The sequence below is a fragment of the Diadema setosum genome, chromosome 16 (genome assembly GCF_964275005.1).
Source record: "Diadema setosum chromosome 16, eeDiaSeto1, whole genome shotgun sequence".
NCBI classification, from domain to species: domain Eukaryota; kingdom Metazoa; phylum Echinodermata; class Echinoidea; order Diadematoida; family Diadematidae; genus Diadema; species Diadema setosum.
The window spans coordinates 27,975,157-27,993,914 of NC_092700.1; the positions used below are offsets into that span (position 1 = coordinate 27,975,157).

General features: G+C 41.0%; 1 protein-coding gene across 1 annotated transcript in view; it reads left to right on the forward strand.

Annotated features, from left to right (window-relative positions):
- Positions 1-18,758, forward strand: part of LOC140239476 (DENN domain-containing protein 3-like) — a 77,391-nt gene that overhangs the window by 26,917 nt on the left and 31,716 nt on the right. The window contains exons 8-9 of the mRNA XM_072319311.1: positions 73-179; positions 18,113-18,271. Coding sequence (XP_072175412.1) covers positions 73-179; positions 18,113-18,271 — 266 coding nt within the window. The remainder of the gene's footprint in view (positions 1-72; positions 180-18,112; positions 18,272-18,758) is intronic.

Consider the following 18,758-nt stretch of genomic DNA (forward strand, 5'->3'; position numbering starts at 1 on the left):
CATAAAAATGTCTAACTTTACTGCCATGTGCAGTGTTACGTACATGTATTTCTGTTTTTCCTTTGTTCACAGATCGAGGGTCTGATGATTGCAGACATTGAGAAGGGCATTGTTCACGAGTGCTCCACTTTATCGGTGCCGAGACTCCCGGAAGGACCGGCCGAGGGGTTTAAAAAGCAGTAAGTACGCTTGAAGTTTGTTTGTCCCTTTTGAAAATTAGATTTTAAATTAGATTTTCCTGTCATAAGCTTGTCTATTGTAGAGGTAGGTGATTCAGACCTTTCTTTAGAATAATAAAAGTGGAAAATTCTTTATGATGGAAGAGGAAACAAAACTGTACTACAGTTCAGGTGAATTCATTTGGACCCCCCCCCCCCAAAAAAAAAAAACAAAAAAAAAAAAAAAACACACACAAAAAAAAACCAAACAAACAAACTTCCAACCGTTGTTCTTGGTACAAAAGGGAGTGTATTCTTGAGTAACATGGGGTTAGTTTTCATGTCTTCTGAAAAAACTCTGAGGTCTAATGCTTGAGGTACATTGGGTTAGTATTCATACTTTTGTAAAAGCTCTGAGGTCTATGACTGTAAAATTTCATACATTATGCTGGGAGATATTATTATTCAACCATGTAAAAATTTTGTGATATTTGTAAAAGGGATATATATGACCTTAACCCCCCCCAAAAAAAAAAAAAAAAAAAAAATGAAACAGACTTGGAAAAGTCATGGTAATGTAAGTAGCAGCAATGTGGTATTGTGTGGATGGGGCTGTGGCCTTGTTAGAGGAGGTTATGGGTTCAATTCCTGTCTAATGCGCATACTTCCTTGGACAAGATGTTTGACTGTCTTTGTCCCTTGTAAACCCAGGTCAGGGTGTATAAAGGGCTCCATACCGGTGCAAGTTGCAGTAATTATTTGTTTATTTATTTGTTTTTTAATATTTTTTTCTTTCTTTCACTACAGGTAAATTGATAATACATGCAATTTGTATTAACATTTTTTTTTTTCATTTGCATTTGAATTGATATATTCAGTATTCCAGTTTTGTTTTGTTTTGTTTTAATCAAGTTTTTGCCTGCAGAGTGTTTTTTTTTTTTATGTGCATCAGTATACTTTTTAATATGCAAAGGTTGGCAGTCTTCAGTGCCTGGCAGAGCTTACTTCTTTAAGTAAAATGATGGAAATATATAAAAAAACAACAACACAACAACAACAACAACAGCAACAACCCACAAACAACAATGTACCATGTGCCTAGTTGACTGCTACTTTGGTCCTAGAAGTAATGCATTTTATTAGTGGTAGTGTGGCCCCACACATACAACCTAAAAGTGACATTTTCTGAAGCAAACTCCTGATCTCAAGAGGAAGTAATACATTTCTGATTGACTATGTCAATCATTTTGCTCGCAATTGCAGTCACAGTTGACTCATATGATTGCTCAATTAATAGCGAGCAGGTAACAACCTGCAGAAAATTTGTGCAGTAGGTGGTTACTATATAGACTTCACCTTTAAAGCTTTATCAGGCAAGTCCATTGTGGCAGTCATGTTCCGGTTGCTCAGTGTCTCAAAATATCAGTACTTGCAGGGTGGCTGAGTGACCTACTTTATATAGGTGCTGCTGGTATCTTTCTTGTTTTATTGGTGCTGTATCAATGTTATTATTCATTTCCTGTCATTCATTTTTACAAAATTAACCTCCATGTTTTTTCCTGTTGACCAAAAATAACTGGGCTGAAATATATCATTTGCATGTGTTGACCTAATTTTGTACAAGTACGTTTAGATCACAGCCAAGAATTATATATGATACTCATGTGCTGGCCTTGTTGAGCTTTCTATTGTGAGCCAGATCCAAGTTGAGCCTAGTCTTTATTCTTAGCGCCCTATTTAATCATGTGTCAAATTGTGCTCTATTCAAAGGTTTCTATCGTATGATATACTGTATTTTTGGAAAAAGTTTAGAAGAACGATCATTGCTATTAATCATGTAGTCATTCCTTCTCTTGGCCATGCTGGAACATAAATCTCTGCAACAATTTAGTACAGTCATGTAAATCTGTACATAGGCAGTGGACCATCTCCCCCAAACACACATACATTGTGTACAAACGCGTGCACTTATGTGGCCATTTTTGCTTCAAGAAATTTTATAAGAAAATTAAACAAAAGACTAGACTTGGAATTTGTCAACACTGACAAATTAGGTGATCCGATTTTTTTTTAATCGATGATTCGAGTGCTGATCGCAATAGGCATGACCATACAGGCTTCGTCTGTGTTTAATGACATTGACCGTGTGATGTTTTAATTCTCATTTAGAAAAGAGAGTCAGGTCTGCCATCTTTGGTACCAAATTCGGTATACACTACAACGAAGATACAGAATGAAACATTTATGACCTTTGACCCTAATTTACCTACCCAAGATGGTGTTCGATCAAGTAGTTGTTATCTTATAATAATGTACGGGACATGAACTAAACATGTGCAAAATATGGGGGTAATAGGGAATATATTTCTTGAGTTATTGCAAAGAAAGTTGCAGAAAGAAAGAAACATGAAAATACATCGAAGCTAAGCTTTAATTTTAGCGAAGTTTTTCGACGTGATTTCGATGTCGTATGAAAAAGAGTGGGCAAAGAAACGATAGCGCAGCTTTAATTTCAACCAAGTTTTTTAACATGATCCCGACATCGTATGAAACAACGAAGGGCACACTACGATAGCCTAAAGTCTCAGCTACAACATATTAAAATCTGGGAGAAATTCACCGAAAGGTAAGTGAGATAGTGCTCGATAAAGACAATCATGTCAATTTTCACATCTAGACAAATTTCCTCCCATAGAGTTAACACGTCATAACGAAGATAGAGAAAAAAGTACACATGACCTTTGACCTCACTTTGCACAGACAAGATGGCATCTGACCAAAAAGTGGTTATCTTGTGAAATGATCCTTGTAACATGGTCTTTCGTGTGCAAAATATGGGAAAGATAGGACATGTATTCACCAAGATACAGGTTGAAACATTTATGACCTTTGACCCTAATTTACATACCCAAGATGGTGTCTGATCAAGTAGTTGTTATTTTATGAAATAATGTACGTGACATGAACTAAACATGTGCAAAATATGGGCGTGATAGGGGCTGTTTTTCTTGAGTTATTGCAAAGAAAGTTGCAGAAAGAAAGTAACATGAAAATACATCGAAGCTAAGCTTTAATTTTTGCGAAGTTTTTCGACGTGATTTCGATGTCGCATGAAAAAGAGTGGGCAAAGAAACGATAGCGCAAAGTCTCAGCTACAACATATTAAAATCTGGGAGAAATTCACAGAAGAGTAAGTGAGCTAGTGTTCGATAAAGACCGTCATGTCAATTTTCATTTCCAGAAAAATTCCCTCCCATAGAGATAACACGTAAACTGGTTAAATTTGACAAGGTTACATTATATCTATTTTCACGAGGTGAAGACATCATCCGATTAAAACTTTGATTGAAGAAAACTTAAAGAGTATCACATTGGCTACAAAATACTAAAATCTGGAAGAAATTCACCGAAGGGTAATTGAGCTAGTCGTCGATAAAGACAATCATGTCAATTTTCACATCTAGAAAAATTCCCTCCCATAGAGATAACACGTCATAATGAAGATAAAGAAAGAAGTACATATGACCTTTGACCCTACTTTGCACAGACAAGATGGCGTCTGAGCAAAAAGTGGTTATTTTGTGAAATGATTCTTGTAACATGGTCTTTACGTATGCAAAATATGGGAAAGATAAGACATGTATTCACCAAGATACAGGATGAAACATTTTTGACCTTTGACCCTAATTTACATACCCAAGAAGGTGCCCGATCAAGTAGTTGTTATTTTATAAAATAATGTACGTGACATAAACTAAACATGTGCAAAATATTGGGCTGATAGAGCTTGTTTTTCTTGAGTTATTGCAAAGAAAGTTGCAGAAAGAAAGGAATATGAAAATACATGGAAGATAAGCTTTAATTTCAACCAAGTTTTTGGGCATGATGCCGACTCCGTATGAAAAAACTAAGGGCACAGTTACGATAGCCCAAAGTCTCAGCTACAACATACTAAAATATGAAAGAAATTCACCGAAGCATAAGTGAGCTAGTGCTCGATAAAGATAGTCATGTCAGTTTTCATTTCCAGAAAACCTGCACTCCCATAGAGATAACACGTAAACTGGTCAAATTTAGCAATGTTACTTTTAATCCCTTTTTACGAGGTGATGCCGTCATCCAATCAAATTGTTGTTATTATATATCTGAAAGATTATTTAATAAGCTACAACATATTGAAATTTGGACGAAAATCAACTAAAGAATAAGTGAGATATGCTTGAATGAACTTGAAATTTGATGACGTCATTTTGAAAATTTTCTTTTTTAACTTTATTAAGAAATTTGATATCTTTTAATCATTTTTTCAGCATCGCCAACCCATGAAATGACATGTACAACTCATCAGCTTTCAGAATATGTAAAGAAAATGGGGGGTCACCGTCCATCCTGACGAGTAAAATCGGATTCAAAATTGGCGGTTTTTTTGCATTGTTGCACTGTATATCGCCATTGACGCGCGCGCGGAATTTCAACTTTGACGGGCCCGTATGACGTCATATTGAGTCGGATCGACTTGAAACTTGGTAGAAATATTCCTTGACATTTTACGCATCCGATAAGTGTGAAAAAACGGGGAATTTCTATTGCGTATGAGCTGTACGTGCGTATATGTGCGCGCGCGTACGCGTCCGTCCAATTTTTTCAATTTTTCAAAAAATGCTCCAAATGGTCTGAAACGTGTGCAAAAAAAATTTGAGCTCGATTTGAGCATACAAATATTTTAACGCGCGCGTACGCGCACGTTTTAAGAGAAAATATGAATTTTGAGAATATGAGTAAAATGCGCATAACTTGAAATGTATGTGACGTAAATTTCATTGAAAAATTCCATTCCATTAATGAGATATGAATGAAAATGTGTTTTCATATAATGACGTCATAGTGACGTCACGGTCGACTGATCACAGTGATACATAAAATTTGTCGTCTTTGGGACATGATACATATATGGTATGAGTTTGAAATTGATACTCTGAGAACTTTTTGAGTAAGTAGATACACAACTTTTGTCCAGAAATAAGAAGAAGAACCAACAAAGAATCCGTACAAATACAGAAGGTGATCCGAGAGGATACTCGGATCACCTAATTAAGATTTCAGAGTCTGCTTAACCTAAGATTTGGCATATGTTCCTCTTTAATATTAAGAACAAGATTAAAGGCAACTCTAGATATGTCATCATTTAACTCTTTATGTGCCACGTTCGCACGTCCGACTCGGTCGACGGCGTGCCAACTTCGCACATTCTGCTCGACAAACAAAGCCGCTTAAACCGATCGATAAATCGCTAATCCCCCGGTACGATGAAAGCGTTTCTCGCGCTTTTGTTCCTCTCACATACGGCTTGCATTCTATGTGGTGATTGACAATCATGCGGTGTTAACAACTAGATTTCCGTGTAGGCATTCTAAGTTTCTGTCACGGTTTCATGTGCAAAAGTCATGCCTTTAAAATAATGTAGCAAATTGTCATTCAAAAGAAAAATTGAAAATAAATTTGTCATACAATTTTTATCGAAGCAAAGTTTGGCATTCCTCTTTAACTTTGCTCAATTCAATTCAATTTAATTCAATCAGGTTTATTCATAATACTGCCATGGCAGCCAAAAGGCTGAATTGCGGAGTAGTACAACTGTATACACAATGAAATATAAAAAGTCATTACTGCATGAAAACAATACAATGATCATATACACTCGTACATATTATATTCATAGATAAAACTGTGAGGAAATAAGTTTACTTCATGCTGTAAGAATACATACTTAAACGGCAACAATCAACATGAATAAGAATATCAATCACTTATTTATCATTGACCATATCAAAAGTATAAAAATTATTGCTTAAGTTATTGCATCACTTATAAGTATCGGGTACATGGGTTGCTATTACATGGTGTGCTAGAATATAACCTGAATCAAATGATAAATATTAGCGCTTCTGTTATTCTGTATACCGTGTGCTTTGAATTATGGCATAAACCAATCAAGTGACAAGTGAAACACTAAGATGCACACACATACCCTCACAACACACACACACACGCACCCACGCCCACACACATATACACTCGTACATATTATATTCATAGATAAAACTGTGAGGAAATAATAACTTTACTTCACGCTGTAAGAATACATACTTAAACGGCAACAATCAACATGAATGAAAATATCAATCACTTATCTATCATTGACCATATCAAAAGTATATTGCATCACTTAGGAGTATCGGTTACATGGGTTGCTATTACATGGTGTACTAAAGTATAACCTGAACCAAGTTATAAATATAAGTGCTCCTGTTATACCGTGTGCTTTGAATTATGACATAAACCAAACAAGTGACAAGTGAAACACTAAGATGCACACACATACCCTCACAACACACACACACACGCACCCACGCCCACACACATATACACACATACACACACATACACACACAGACACACACACACACACATATACACACACACACACACAGACACACACATTCACACATATACACTTACACACACAAACAAAGGGTAAATGACTTTCGGATGTGAATATATAATACAGAAGTACATGGGAGCGGCAAAAAAAAAAAAAAAAAATCCAGTTCGTTGAGTCTATAAACAAAGCTGTAAAAACTTCACAGTATCTTCAAAAAAATATGTCAGATTCATCTTCAATACGTTAACTTCAAATTGCACATGTTACATTGCATCAGAAGCTTGGGATCACTTGCAATCACTCTTAAGGAGAAAAAAAATACAAACACATAAATGCATGGACATAGTAAATTCCGTGATTAAATCCATTCAGTTCGTGTTGCGATAATAATAATAATACATTTGTACCAAACAGAGCTACACCTACCGTGAGTATTTCAATTTATATGAACTTGTACTAGCACCCACTCATCTATATGCAAGTATACATGTGTTCGATCTGGTACATACGTACAAACAGGCACATAGTAATTCATGCGCTCAGGCATACATACCCATTATACACGCTCAACACATTCACGCCCACACATACAGGACATAATGTTCTGTACACATAAAAGGCATACACATACGCATATTATACCTTTCCGAACATACAAGTATACGCATGATATACCCAAGCAGTATACATCACAGACACACACGTGCACCCACAAGTACGACATAATAGTTTGCTTGTGCCCTGAGCATGCACACAGTGGTGTAACACATGCATAATAATGATCAGCGCACTTAAATACACATGCTATGGGGTGACAGAAAATAGACAATTGGTTAAAGGCATAATTACGGCTGGTTGATGAGAGTAACAAAATATGGTATTGCGGAATCTCGGAGTCTATTTGTTCAGAATCTAAGTTGGGGGATAGGCTGGGTGTGTCTCGTTGTCCGTATGCTGGGATTTCGAGTTGGGAGTAGATGGCGAAGACCTGAGGTAGGAGCAGAAAGTTTCAAGGCAAATTTGTGGGACAATGTAGTACGGCGGTGAGCTAGGGTAGGTAGGTTTACGAGGAGGAGAGCCTCGTCATAGGACGTAAACTGCGAACCAAGTAGGATTCGGAGGGCTCGCTTCTGCACGGACTCTAGCTTGGTAGCTTGATCCTTTGTGATACCGGCGTTCCAAACGGGAGTAGCGTACTCCATCACTGGCCTGACATAACATGTGTATATGGTTAATAGGTCACACAGTGGGAGCGCAAACTTTTTGAGTAGCCGTAGCATGTAGAGTTTGCGATTGGCGTTTTTCAACATTTCAAAAATGTGAGTATGCCACTTGAGATCTTTTTGGATATGGACACCGAGTAGTTTCACACAATCCAGTTGGCGAAGGACTTTGTTGTTGATACAAACGAGTGGGGGGTCGGGGTGGTTCCGCGAGAAACAAAACTCCATTGTGACACACTTCTTTGGATTTAGATTCATGTTATTCATACGAGACCATTCACAAAGATCATCGACGGCTTCTTGGATGACAGGTCTTTGTTCGCTTTGGCGACATTCGACGAGCGTTGATACTCAGGGCAGGACTGGATTCTGGGTCGTCGAGACAGGCATCGTTAATCATGGCCAAGAAGATAATGGGACGGAGCTTGGTCCCCTGAGGCACTCCTCCATGTGGTGAAATCCATTCCGATAACTGTTGGAAGTATCGGACACACTGCTTCCGGTCACTTAGAAAATTAGCTATCAATTGCACTACAAGTGGGTGGAAATTCATTGCTAGAAGCTTTTGTATCGCGATACCATGATCGATGTGATCGAACGCCTTTGCGAAGTCGGTGAGGACTATTGTAGATGAAGATTTAGGCTTGTCAGCGTTGAGGTAGAGCTCATGTAGAAGACTCACTAGGCAATGAGATGTCGACATGCCTCGTCGATTACCAAATTGATGGCTGTCAAGGGATGGTTTCATGTCATCTAGGGTCCATTTTGCAATGAAGCCCTCTGCTAGTTTGGCAAAGTGGTCTGTGAGAGAGATCGGTCTAATACCGTCGTTTGTTGCTGGCGATGTTTTCGGCACAGGGGTAATGATTGCTCTCTTCCACACGTCAGGAAATATGCCTTTGCCAAATGCGCAGTTGAGAACCTTGGTCAAGGGACAACTCAGTTCGTAGGCAAATTCTTTGATGAGACGGGCCGAAATACCATCTGGTCCACCGGATCGCGATTGTTTGATCGATTTGAGTTCGCGATACACCTCCCATGGTTGTATGAGTGGCACGGGCTGACGAGATGGTAGATCAGCTGGGAGTCGGCTGGGGTTAATTGGTATGAGGTCTGCAGAATATGAGGCAAATCGGTCATTGATGCGTTGAGAGATCTCGATATAGTTCTCTGGGTCGACATCAGGTACAGTGATTCGAGTTGGCTGGATTTTACCTGACGTCATCGAACGTATGCCACGATACCACGCAGCTGGGTTGCTAGTTTTCAAGTTTTGAATTTTTGTCGAGTAGAAAGTGCGTTTCGCAGTGGCTATCTCTCGGGAGACTTTATTTCTGTAGTGTTTGTAAACAGCAGTGTTGCCACAGCTGAATGCTCTTTGTCTGAACTTAATCATCGCTTTGATCTTAGGTGTCATCCAGTCTTTGTCTCTTGGGTGCAACTTGACTCTGCGTATGGGGAAGTATTTCTCAATGGCAGTGTGCAGCGTAGCGTAGAAATTAGCGCATTGTTCAGATACGCTGTCATCATTGTTTATCTCCTGCCAGTCATGGTTAGAGATCCATTGACCGAAAGCTCTGATGCTGCTGTCTTTCATTGGACGTGTCATCCGTGTTTGTGAGCTGTTTGAGGGAGGGGTTGGCTCGTGAGGGGTCCACCAAACGCTCGAGTGATCGCTTCGTCCAAGAGGTGCGAGAATGTGCAGATCATTGTACCTGGCGTGAACATTTGTGACGATCTTGTCAAGAATGCGCTCACCTCTTGTTGGTTTATCAACAACTTGTCGAAAGTTCACGTCGCAGAGAAATGGGTTCAAATCCAGTTGATTAAAATCACCAAGCATGACAATAGCTGTAGTGTTGTTATAGCGCCAGCTATGTCAAGACCGGGTCATGCAGAGAAGGATTAACATGGCCGGAATAAAGTGACAGGCCGATGTGGATGTTATTCCCCAAAAGATGTGTATCGTGTTCTCCTGTGACTGTGTCGCGTGAATGAGAGTGATTGCTACAAATGGCGACGAGGTAAATTACGGAAAATGACACTGAATTCCATTTACTGTCATTCTGAACTGGTGTAACTACCGATCGTTTCGAGCGAGATATGTTGATCTGCTTCGGACGTAGGCCCTACTGTAGTTACATGCAACTGAACTGTGCCTGACGTTGTACGTGTATTGCGGTAGGCCTACACCGCGTAGCTACGTACGGTCTACATAGTACAGTACGCAACCCATAGCCATACATGTAAACAGTCTACCGTGCATTCCCGTTATCAGCGGTGTGTAGATGGAGTTTTCACTGTGAGGTGATAGTCGTTCATCAGCAGCACTACCACGATGAGTCAGCTGGGACTCCCTGCCTTCCCACCCTTTGTGGAAATCGACCAGAATCCAGGGCCACAATGGGGTAAGTGGCTTGGCCGTTTTGAGCGATTGATGGTTGCTATGGGCGTATCAGATCCTAAGAGAAAGAGAGCACTTCTTCTGCACTATGCAGGTCCGAAAGTGGATGAGATTTTTGACACTTTGCAAGACGTTGGCCAAGAATCTGACTATGACAAAGCTGTAGTTGCATTGAATAAATATTTCAGCCCCAAATCCAATTTTCTGTATGAGACATACATTTTTCGTCAGGCCAAGCAAGAAGCAAATGAATCGATAGACCATTTTGTCACACGTCTCCGCCAACTTGCCCAGAATTGTAAATTTCACAATGCTGATCGTGAAATCATGGTCCAGATAATCATGAATGGTTCCTCTCCACGGTTACGGCGACAGGCCCTCTGCAAAGGAGAAGACCTAACCTTGCAACAGTTACTCGAAACCGGTCGTTCCCTTGAGGCCAGTGAGCAGCAGGCACACATACTAGAAGGGAGTAGATCTAGGCCTACTGTCAATTCAACCTTCCATAGCAATGGGAATAATCTCGAGCAGATGCAAGCAGGTGACCATGCAGACGATGTTAATGCTGTTCGCTCTAATTTCCGAAGCAAGAAAGGGCAGAGATCTCATTTGAGGGGCCGTAGTCAGTCCAGAAATAGGGACTCGCATGCAACCTGCTACTTTTGTGGAGGCCCGTACCCGCACAAGGATACTTGTCCAGCCACAGGGCAAGAATGCAGGTTATGTCACAAGTTTGGTCACTTTGAGCGAGTCTGCCACTCAAAACGGAAGCAGAACAATGCAAGGAGGACATATGGAGACAGGAAGGTGAACAAACATAAGTCTAAGAGGGTCAATCAGGTAGCGGAATCAGAATCTTCTGATGACCAGTACACGTTCACTGTTGGTGACAGACAGATGGTAGCGTATCACCTGAATCATCTACCTATGACCGAGGTTTTTGCTGGGCCAACCAAGATCAAGGCTGTTATCGACTCTGGCACAACTGTGAACATCCTAGATGACGAAACTTATCGGAAGCTTGGAAGCAAGCAATCCTTGCCAATGTCCAGACCCACATCCCAGTTGTATGCCTATGGCTCAAACACGCCCTTGCCAGTGAAAGGCGTGATTCGTGTAGAACTGCACTCGGAAACTGCGTCCTGTTTTGCAGACTTCCATGTCGTCCAGGCCAAAGGGAATCTCCTCAGCTATGCGACGGCGAATAAACTGAACCTAATCACAATTCACCAGGTTTCAGATCATCACTTGACGACCGATGACATTCAGTCACAATACCCTGACATGTTTGAGGGTATAGGGAAGGTGAAAGACAGGAAAATCAAGCTGCACATTGATGAGTCTGTTAAACCCAGACAACAGAAGCACAGACGAATACCTTTTCACACCCGGAAAGATGTGGAGAAGGAACTTCTTAGACTTGAACAGCTGGACATCATTGAAAAGATTGATGGACCAACTCCTTGGGTGAGCCCCATCGTGGTTGTCCCCAAATCAACAGGCCAAGTTAGGATCTGCGTCGACATGAGGGAAGCCAATAAGGCCATCAAGCGGGAACGGCATCCAATGCCTACCCTAGACGAATTGATCGAGGACATGAACGGCTCCTGCGTGTTCAGCACACTGGACCTGACTGCAGGTTATCATCAGTTTGAGCTGGACGAGTCGAGCAGGTACATCACTACCTTCAGTACACATGTGGGACTAAGAAGATACAAACGCCTCATGTTTGGTGTGAATGCAGCTTCAGAGATATTCCAATCCGCAGTCGCAGAACTCCTCTCAGGCCTGGAAGGAGTTAAGAATGTGTCTGATGACATCATCGTGTATGGCAAAACACAAGCTGACCATGACAAACACCTGAAAGCAGTCTTAGATCGTCTCCAGAAATACAATGTTCGACTGAACCGAGACAAATGCATGTTCTCACACAGTGAAGTCAAGTTCTGTGGTCACATGTTCAGTGAGAAAGGACTAAGCCCAGATCCAAAGAAGGTGGCAGCCATCGTCAATGCTGAGGCACCAACAAATGCTAAGGAGGTAAAGTCCCTACTTGGTCTTGCGGTGTACATCTCCCGATTCATACCAGACTATGCAACAATCACTGCACCGCTGAGACAACTCACACATCAAGACACTGCCTGGAAATGGGAAGAAGAGGAATCAGAGGCATTTGACAAACTGAAGAGAGCTCTCACAAACACAAAGATAATGCCGTACTTCGACCCAAGCCAACCCACTGAACTGATCGTTGATGCAAGCCCGGTTGGGCTTGGAGCAATCTTGTGTCAGAAACAACAGCCAATCGCATATGCCAGCAGGTCATTGTCTGACACAGAAAGCAGATACTCACAGACAGAACGAGAGATGCTAGCTGTTGTCTGGGGAGTAGAACACTTCCATCTCTATCTCTATGGGGCCCAATTCAAGGTGATTACAGATCACAAACCACTACTCAGAATCTTCCAGAAGCAGACGCCCATGTCAGCAAGGATAGAGAGATGGCGTTTGAGATTGATGCCCTACAACAGCACCCTGATCTACCAGAGGGGGCGAGATGATGAAAACCCCCCTGACTTCCTAAGCAGACATCCAAGGTCTGATGAATTCGCCAGGAAGACAGACGAGTACCTGAACTATGTCTGTGAAAATGCCGTGACGAAAGCAATGACCATAGACGAAGTCAGAGAAGCAACAGCAAACGATGACACAATGCAAGCTCTGATGCATGCAGTCACTACACAGAAGCATGAGAACTGGACAAAACCAGAGCTACGACCATATGTTTCATGCAAAGATGAGTTCGCAGTGCACAATGGAGTGATGCTGAAAGGAACCAGGTTGGTGCTCGCGATGTCATTGGCATCCAAAGCCATTGCACTTCATTGCATGCTTCTCACCAGGGAGTTGTCAAAACAAAAGGCCTACTTCGAGAGAAAGTGTGGTTCCCTGGTATTGACAGGATGGTGGAAGACAAAATAAAATCCTGCCTACCATGCCAAGCAGCTCAAATTGATGGAGGTGAAAGGATTGAGCCACTGAAGATGACACCGCTCCCCACAGGCCCATGGCAAGAAGTATCTGCTGACTTCCTTGGCCCTTTGCCAACAGGGGAATATTTGCTGGTTGTCATAGACGAATACAGCCGGTACCCAGAGGTTGAGGTGGTGACCTCCACATCATCGAAGGCAACCCTGCCGGCACTTGACGCCATATTTGCTAGACAAGGTATCCCAGAGATCTTAAAGACAGACAATGGCCCTCCATTTACCAGCCACGAGTTCTCGGAATTTGCCAGCCATCTTGGTTTTGCCCACAGAAAGATCACTCCATACTGGCCAAGGGCAAACGGCGTCGTGGAACGTTTCAACAAAGTGCTGGTAAAGACCATCAGAACTGCCCACACAGAACGGAAGAGCTGGAAGCAGCAGCTTTTCAGATTTCTTCGCCAGTACAGGGCCACGCCACATGCAACTACCAACGTTTCACCATGTTTTGCTCTGAACAGTCGTGAGTTGAAGTGTGAGCTACCCTCATTCACCTCACACCATGCAGACAAGCAGCTCAACGACACCATGAAAACCAGAGATGATGAGCAGAAGCAGAAAATGAAACAGCATGCAGACCAACAGCTGAAATGCAAGGACAGCAGCCTGAAGAAAGGAGACGTCGTCCTGGTGAGACAACCCAAGACGTCTAAAGCAAGCTCCCCGTTTGACCCCCGCCCGTTCAGAGTAGTTCGCAAAATGGGTACTACCATTGTAGCACGGAGAGGCAACAAGGAAATAACGCGTAACGTCTCATTCTTCAAGAAGGTGGATGCTAGAGTCGCTCGCCGCTCTGAAAACGACAGCGAAGACGAGTTTGACGACGTCACAGATGCGTTCCACCCAGTCGCTGACCAGGCTGAAGCTGACCGACGACCTCACCCAATCTTGCGCGGTCCCCTTCGACGCTCCCGAAGACATGCGCGAATGCCAGTGAGGTTCCATGATTATGTTGTCTACTGAAATTGAATTACCTGTTGGAAAGTGTTATTCGCGATTTGCTTTTCTCAACTGCAAAGGAAAGTGTGTGTTCGCGGTTTACATTTTTTTCCTTCATTGAATTACCTCTTTGGAAAGTGTGTTCGCGATTCGCTTTTCTCAATTGCACAGGAAAGTGTGTGTTCGCGTTTTACCTCATGGAAAGTGTGTTGTTCGCGATTTGCTTTTCTCAACTGCACAGGAAAATGTGTGTTCGCTTTACTTTTTTTCCTTCATTGAATTACCTAATGGAAAGTGTGTTATTCGCGATTTGCTTTTCTCAATTGCTCAGGAAAGTGTGTGTTCGCGGTTTACCTCATGGAAAGTGTGTTTTCGCGATTTGCTTTTCTCAATTGCACAGGAAAGTGTGTGTTCGCGGTTTACATTTTTTTCCTTTCAATTGAATCACCACTTGGAAAATGTGTGTGCTCGCGATCTACATTGTTTCACAAGTGATGTGTTCTACCCTCGAAAAAAAAAAGGGAAATAATGAAAGTGTCAGTGCTCCGAATTTTATTCGGATTTCTCCTCTAATTTTCAAAAGTTGTATTCACAAGTGACGACATGAAAGAATGCTCTAGAATCATATGACAATTTGCTGCATTGGAAATCCCACACGGACACGACTTTAATTATTTTGTACCAACAGGAAGCGGTTTGGACTCCATGGATGCCTGAAAGTGATAGAAAATCCATGTTTTATTTTCAAACATATGAACACAGTACAAGTTAATGATGAGTGACAATCTTACGCAAAGGATAAATTTTGTGTGTTGGTTGGACAAAAAAAAAAAAAAAAAAAAAAATTACAAACCAGAACTGCTGCGCAGTGAAAGCAAGAAGCGTTAATTTGTGGACTTTTTTCGTGGACTTTTGAACTCTGAAAACTGTTGTGTTAATCGGTTTTCCATGTTTTGCATCTGCACTTCAGTTGAAGTGTACATACAGAATATTTACTTGTGTGGTTTTTTGTCATGCCTACATGACATATCTTTTCGTAGCTAACATGTTATGGTGGAACACAGGATAGTTCCCCGTATACAGTGTACCTGTATTTAATAGTTTTAAGTGTTCAAAAGAAACTTGCATTATTAGTACGTGTTTACGCAAGGAAAGAAACGAGTATACATGTGTTAGTTATAGTTTAAAAAAAAGAAAAGAAAAGGGGATGGAAGAGGTTAGAAAAAAAAAATTAACAGAAAAAATCTCTCTGAGAGTATTTGAGAAAAAAAAAAATCTGAAATGATATGGAATATCAAAGTGCATGCTTCTCAGTATTTTATGATACTTAGCACTCAAACAAGCCCAAACGTTTGTCGTGATGTTTTCTTTTGAATTAGACTTAATGAAAAAAAAAACCACCTACAAACAACAACTTAAGATGCATTAATTTTGTTTTAAAGAAAACAAAAGAAAGTTGTTATTCCAACAACATGTATACGTATGTTGAAAGAACACATGATGAGACTTATCTTTCAAAGGAAAGGGGTGATGTAGTGTTGTTATAGCGCCAGCTATGTCAAGACCGGGTCATGCAGAGAAGGATTAACATGGCCGGAATAAAGTGACAGGCCGATGTGGATGTTATTCCCCAAAAGATGTGTATCGTGTTCTCCTGTGACTGTGTCGCGTGAATGAGAGTGATTGCTACAATAGCTGCATCTGGATGTTTGGTCAGTATTTGGTCCACCGCAATTTGCATATGATCGATTAACTGAGCAGCCATTTCTCTGTCCGGTTGCGGGTAGTAGATGATGGCGACAAATATGGAAGATATTTCTCGCGGTAGACGGCAGGGCTTAATTTGCAACCACAGCACTTCCAGGGGTTCAGGGGGGTGGATGAACGAAACAGCCGTGGGGTTTAGTTCACGTTTGATGTAAAGGGCCACACCGCCGCCTTGTCGAGCTTGTCTACATTTTGAAAATAATTCATAATCCGGTAACGAAACAAATTCTGATGGCAAATCGTGTGTGAACCATGTCTCGCTGACGGCTGTGACGTCTGCACGTAGGGTGGAAGTAGTGATATATAGGTCATCAAGTTTGTTTTTTTTCAATAAGCAATGATTGAGCGTTACATAAATAGAAAGATGGAAGAGTGTGGCCAACTGTCTTACTGCTCAATCGAACAGGTGTGAGATTTTGTGTCCTATGAAGGGGTAATTTCGGCCGGTGAGCATGTGCACGGTGACAATTGTTCAAGACACAAATTTTTCGTCTGGTGTGGGTACCTCCACGTCTTCCACGACGTCTATAAATGCCACATTCATGTGCAGCAAAGTAGAAATCTCTAGGCAGTTGTAATTTGGCTGAGGTTCTTAGTGTGTAGAGTTCCGCAACTGTGTATTTGTAAATACTCTGAGTTGAACTTACTCTTTGTGAGCACTCCATCATGGCCGCTACCGTGTGATGACTGTGGCTCACCATTGGTTGCACTGAAGCGTCGGGCAAGTGGTTCAGCGTGCTCCCGCACAACAGTGACATGAAAGTCGTGATGGCAAGCAGTTGGCAAGAAGACATTTCGAACATGAGATAAAGTACATCAAATGTGGCACAGTTTACACACAAAGACAGACAAATTCTGTTACTTCAGTGCAGCAAACTGAAATCGTGAAGCAAATGGATGGAAAAGGGTGAAAAAAGTCCAAAATCCCTCACGGAGCGATAGCGGCGTCAGCTCATTGCAGCGCCCTCACATAGCAATGACAAATATTGCTCACTATTGTCTCCACCTTAGCAGAAATTTGGAGAAGTTATACAAACTGGAAAAACCGAATTCTTTCTCGAAGCATGACTACCTTCGTGTCTCAGAATAACGTGGCACACAGGGGGTTTCCACCATGGCACATAAAGAGTTAAAAGGATGTACACTTCAGTAGAAGAGGAACATGTAGATGAATTATGAAAGGAAAGCAGTGAGACATATTTATAGAAATTCTAGAAAAATCGAATGAAAACGTCAAATGCAAATATGTAGGTATCTTTAGCTGATTACAGCATCATTCCTGCCACAAATGCTAAATTTGCTTCAAAATGGCTTTTACTTTACAATCACTTGATGTGTGATTTTTCCAAAATCATGTATCAAAATGACAGTAAAATGGTAGGCTTACCCTGAAAATAGTCTCATTTTGCTCCCCATCGTTCATCTAAATTTACCCACATTTTGAGAAACTTGCCATTGCATTTTCAGTGTTTTTATCCAAAAGTAAGTTCTTCTTTGAGAGAAACCTATACCACAAAAGGAGACTGACATATCGTCGCTGGGGTGACAAAACCTCGTATCTCAAAATTGTCAGATGTTCAGGAGAGCGAAAAAACATGGCGGCCAAAGCACTATAGTGAATGGGAAAGCCTTCTCTTTGACATGTCATGGTGGCTTCATTTTTGGAGTAAGACAGTTAGGATTTGGCCAAGACATCACTTGACCCAGTATTTGACCATTAAGCTAAAAAAAAAAAAAAAAAAAAATGGACATTTTTGAGATACGAGGTCTTGTCACCCCAGCGACAATATACATCATGTATACAGTCATCCATCGTCATTTTGGACTAGTCTCTAATTGTTTCATTTAATTTAATTTATTTATTTCAGCACAGCACATGATACAGCTAACATGGCTGTTCTTCCTCATGTCTGTCCATCAGGAGGTAAAATGACATACAAAACATATATACATGATCATTATACATAAAAGTATAAAATATATACACAACATTGAATCAAGCAAAGTAAAGTAAAGCAAAAAAGAAAAGAAAAGAAAACAAAACAAAAAAGTAAAAGACAAAAAAAAAAAAAAAAAAAATAAAACCGAAGTATACTTTAAAAAATTGTCTCATATGGTACATCTCTACTCAGGTTCTACCATGCCCGGGCCAAATACTATGAGCTGGCCACGTTGGGCAAGAGTGTGCCCGCCACCCTTGAGATGGAGCGGGCCCGGCGGCAGAAAATGGACCGGCAGTTTCAGCAGGAGATCCAGGAGTCCTTCCTCGAGATGCTCGTCCTCATCTTTCGGTGATTAAAGGGGACCTCCGGATGATTTTCAGACTTTTACATTTGAACAACTATAAATCAGTTAAACTGAGTACAGAGTTTCAGAATTTATAGTGATTGGGATGAGAAATGAGAATGTTTTCAAAATTTATAACAAATTGCAATGAACAAGGATCATGACATGGCAGCCTCACCATAAGAATGCATCAGTTGGGGCTCAAGGAAGCAAAACAAAAGAAGAAGGCATGCATAGATTATACACAGGTGAACTCGCAAGCAAGCGGTATTGTAATGGAATTACACTGCTACATTTCTGAAATATGTGAGGCTCTGATGTCATCAACACTGTTCTGTGTAATTTGTTTAAGATTTTCAGTTTATTGGTTTCTCTGCTCAAGGACCACAAGAAATTCCATGAATCTATAAATCGAGCTGACGATTTATGTACTACATGGTGTGAAATTATGAAAATCGTCTGGAATGCCCCTTTAACCCTTTTTGTGCCAAG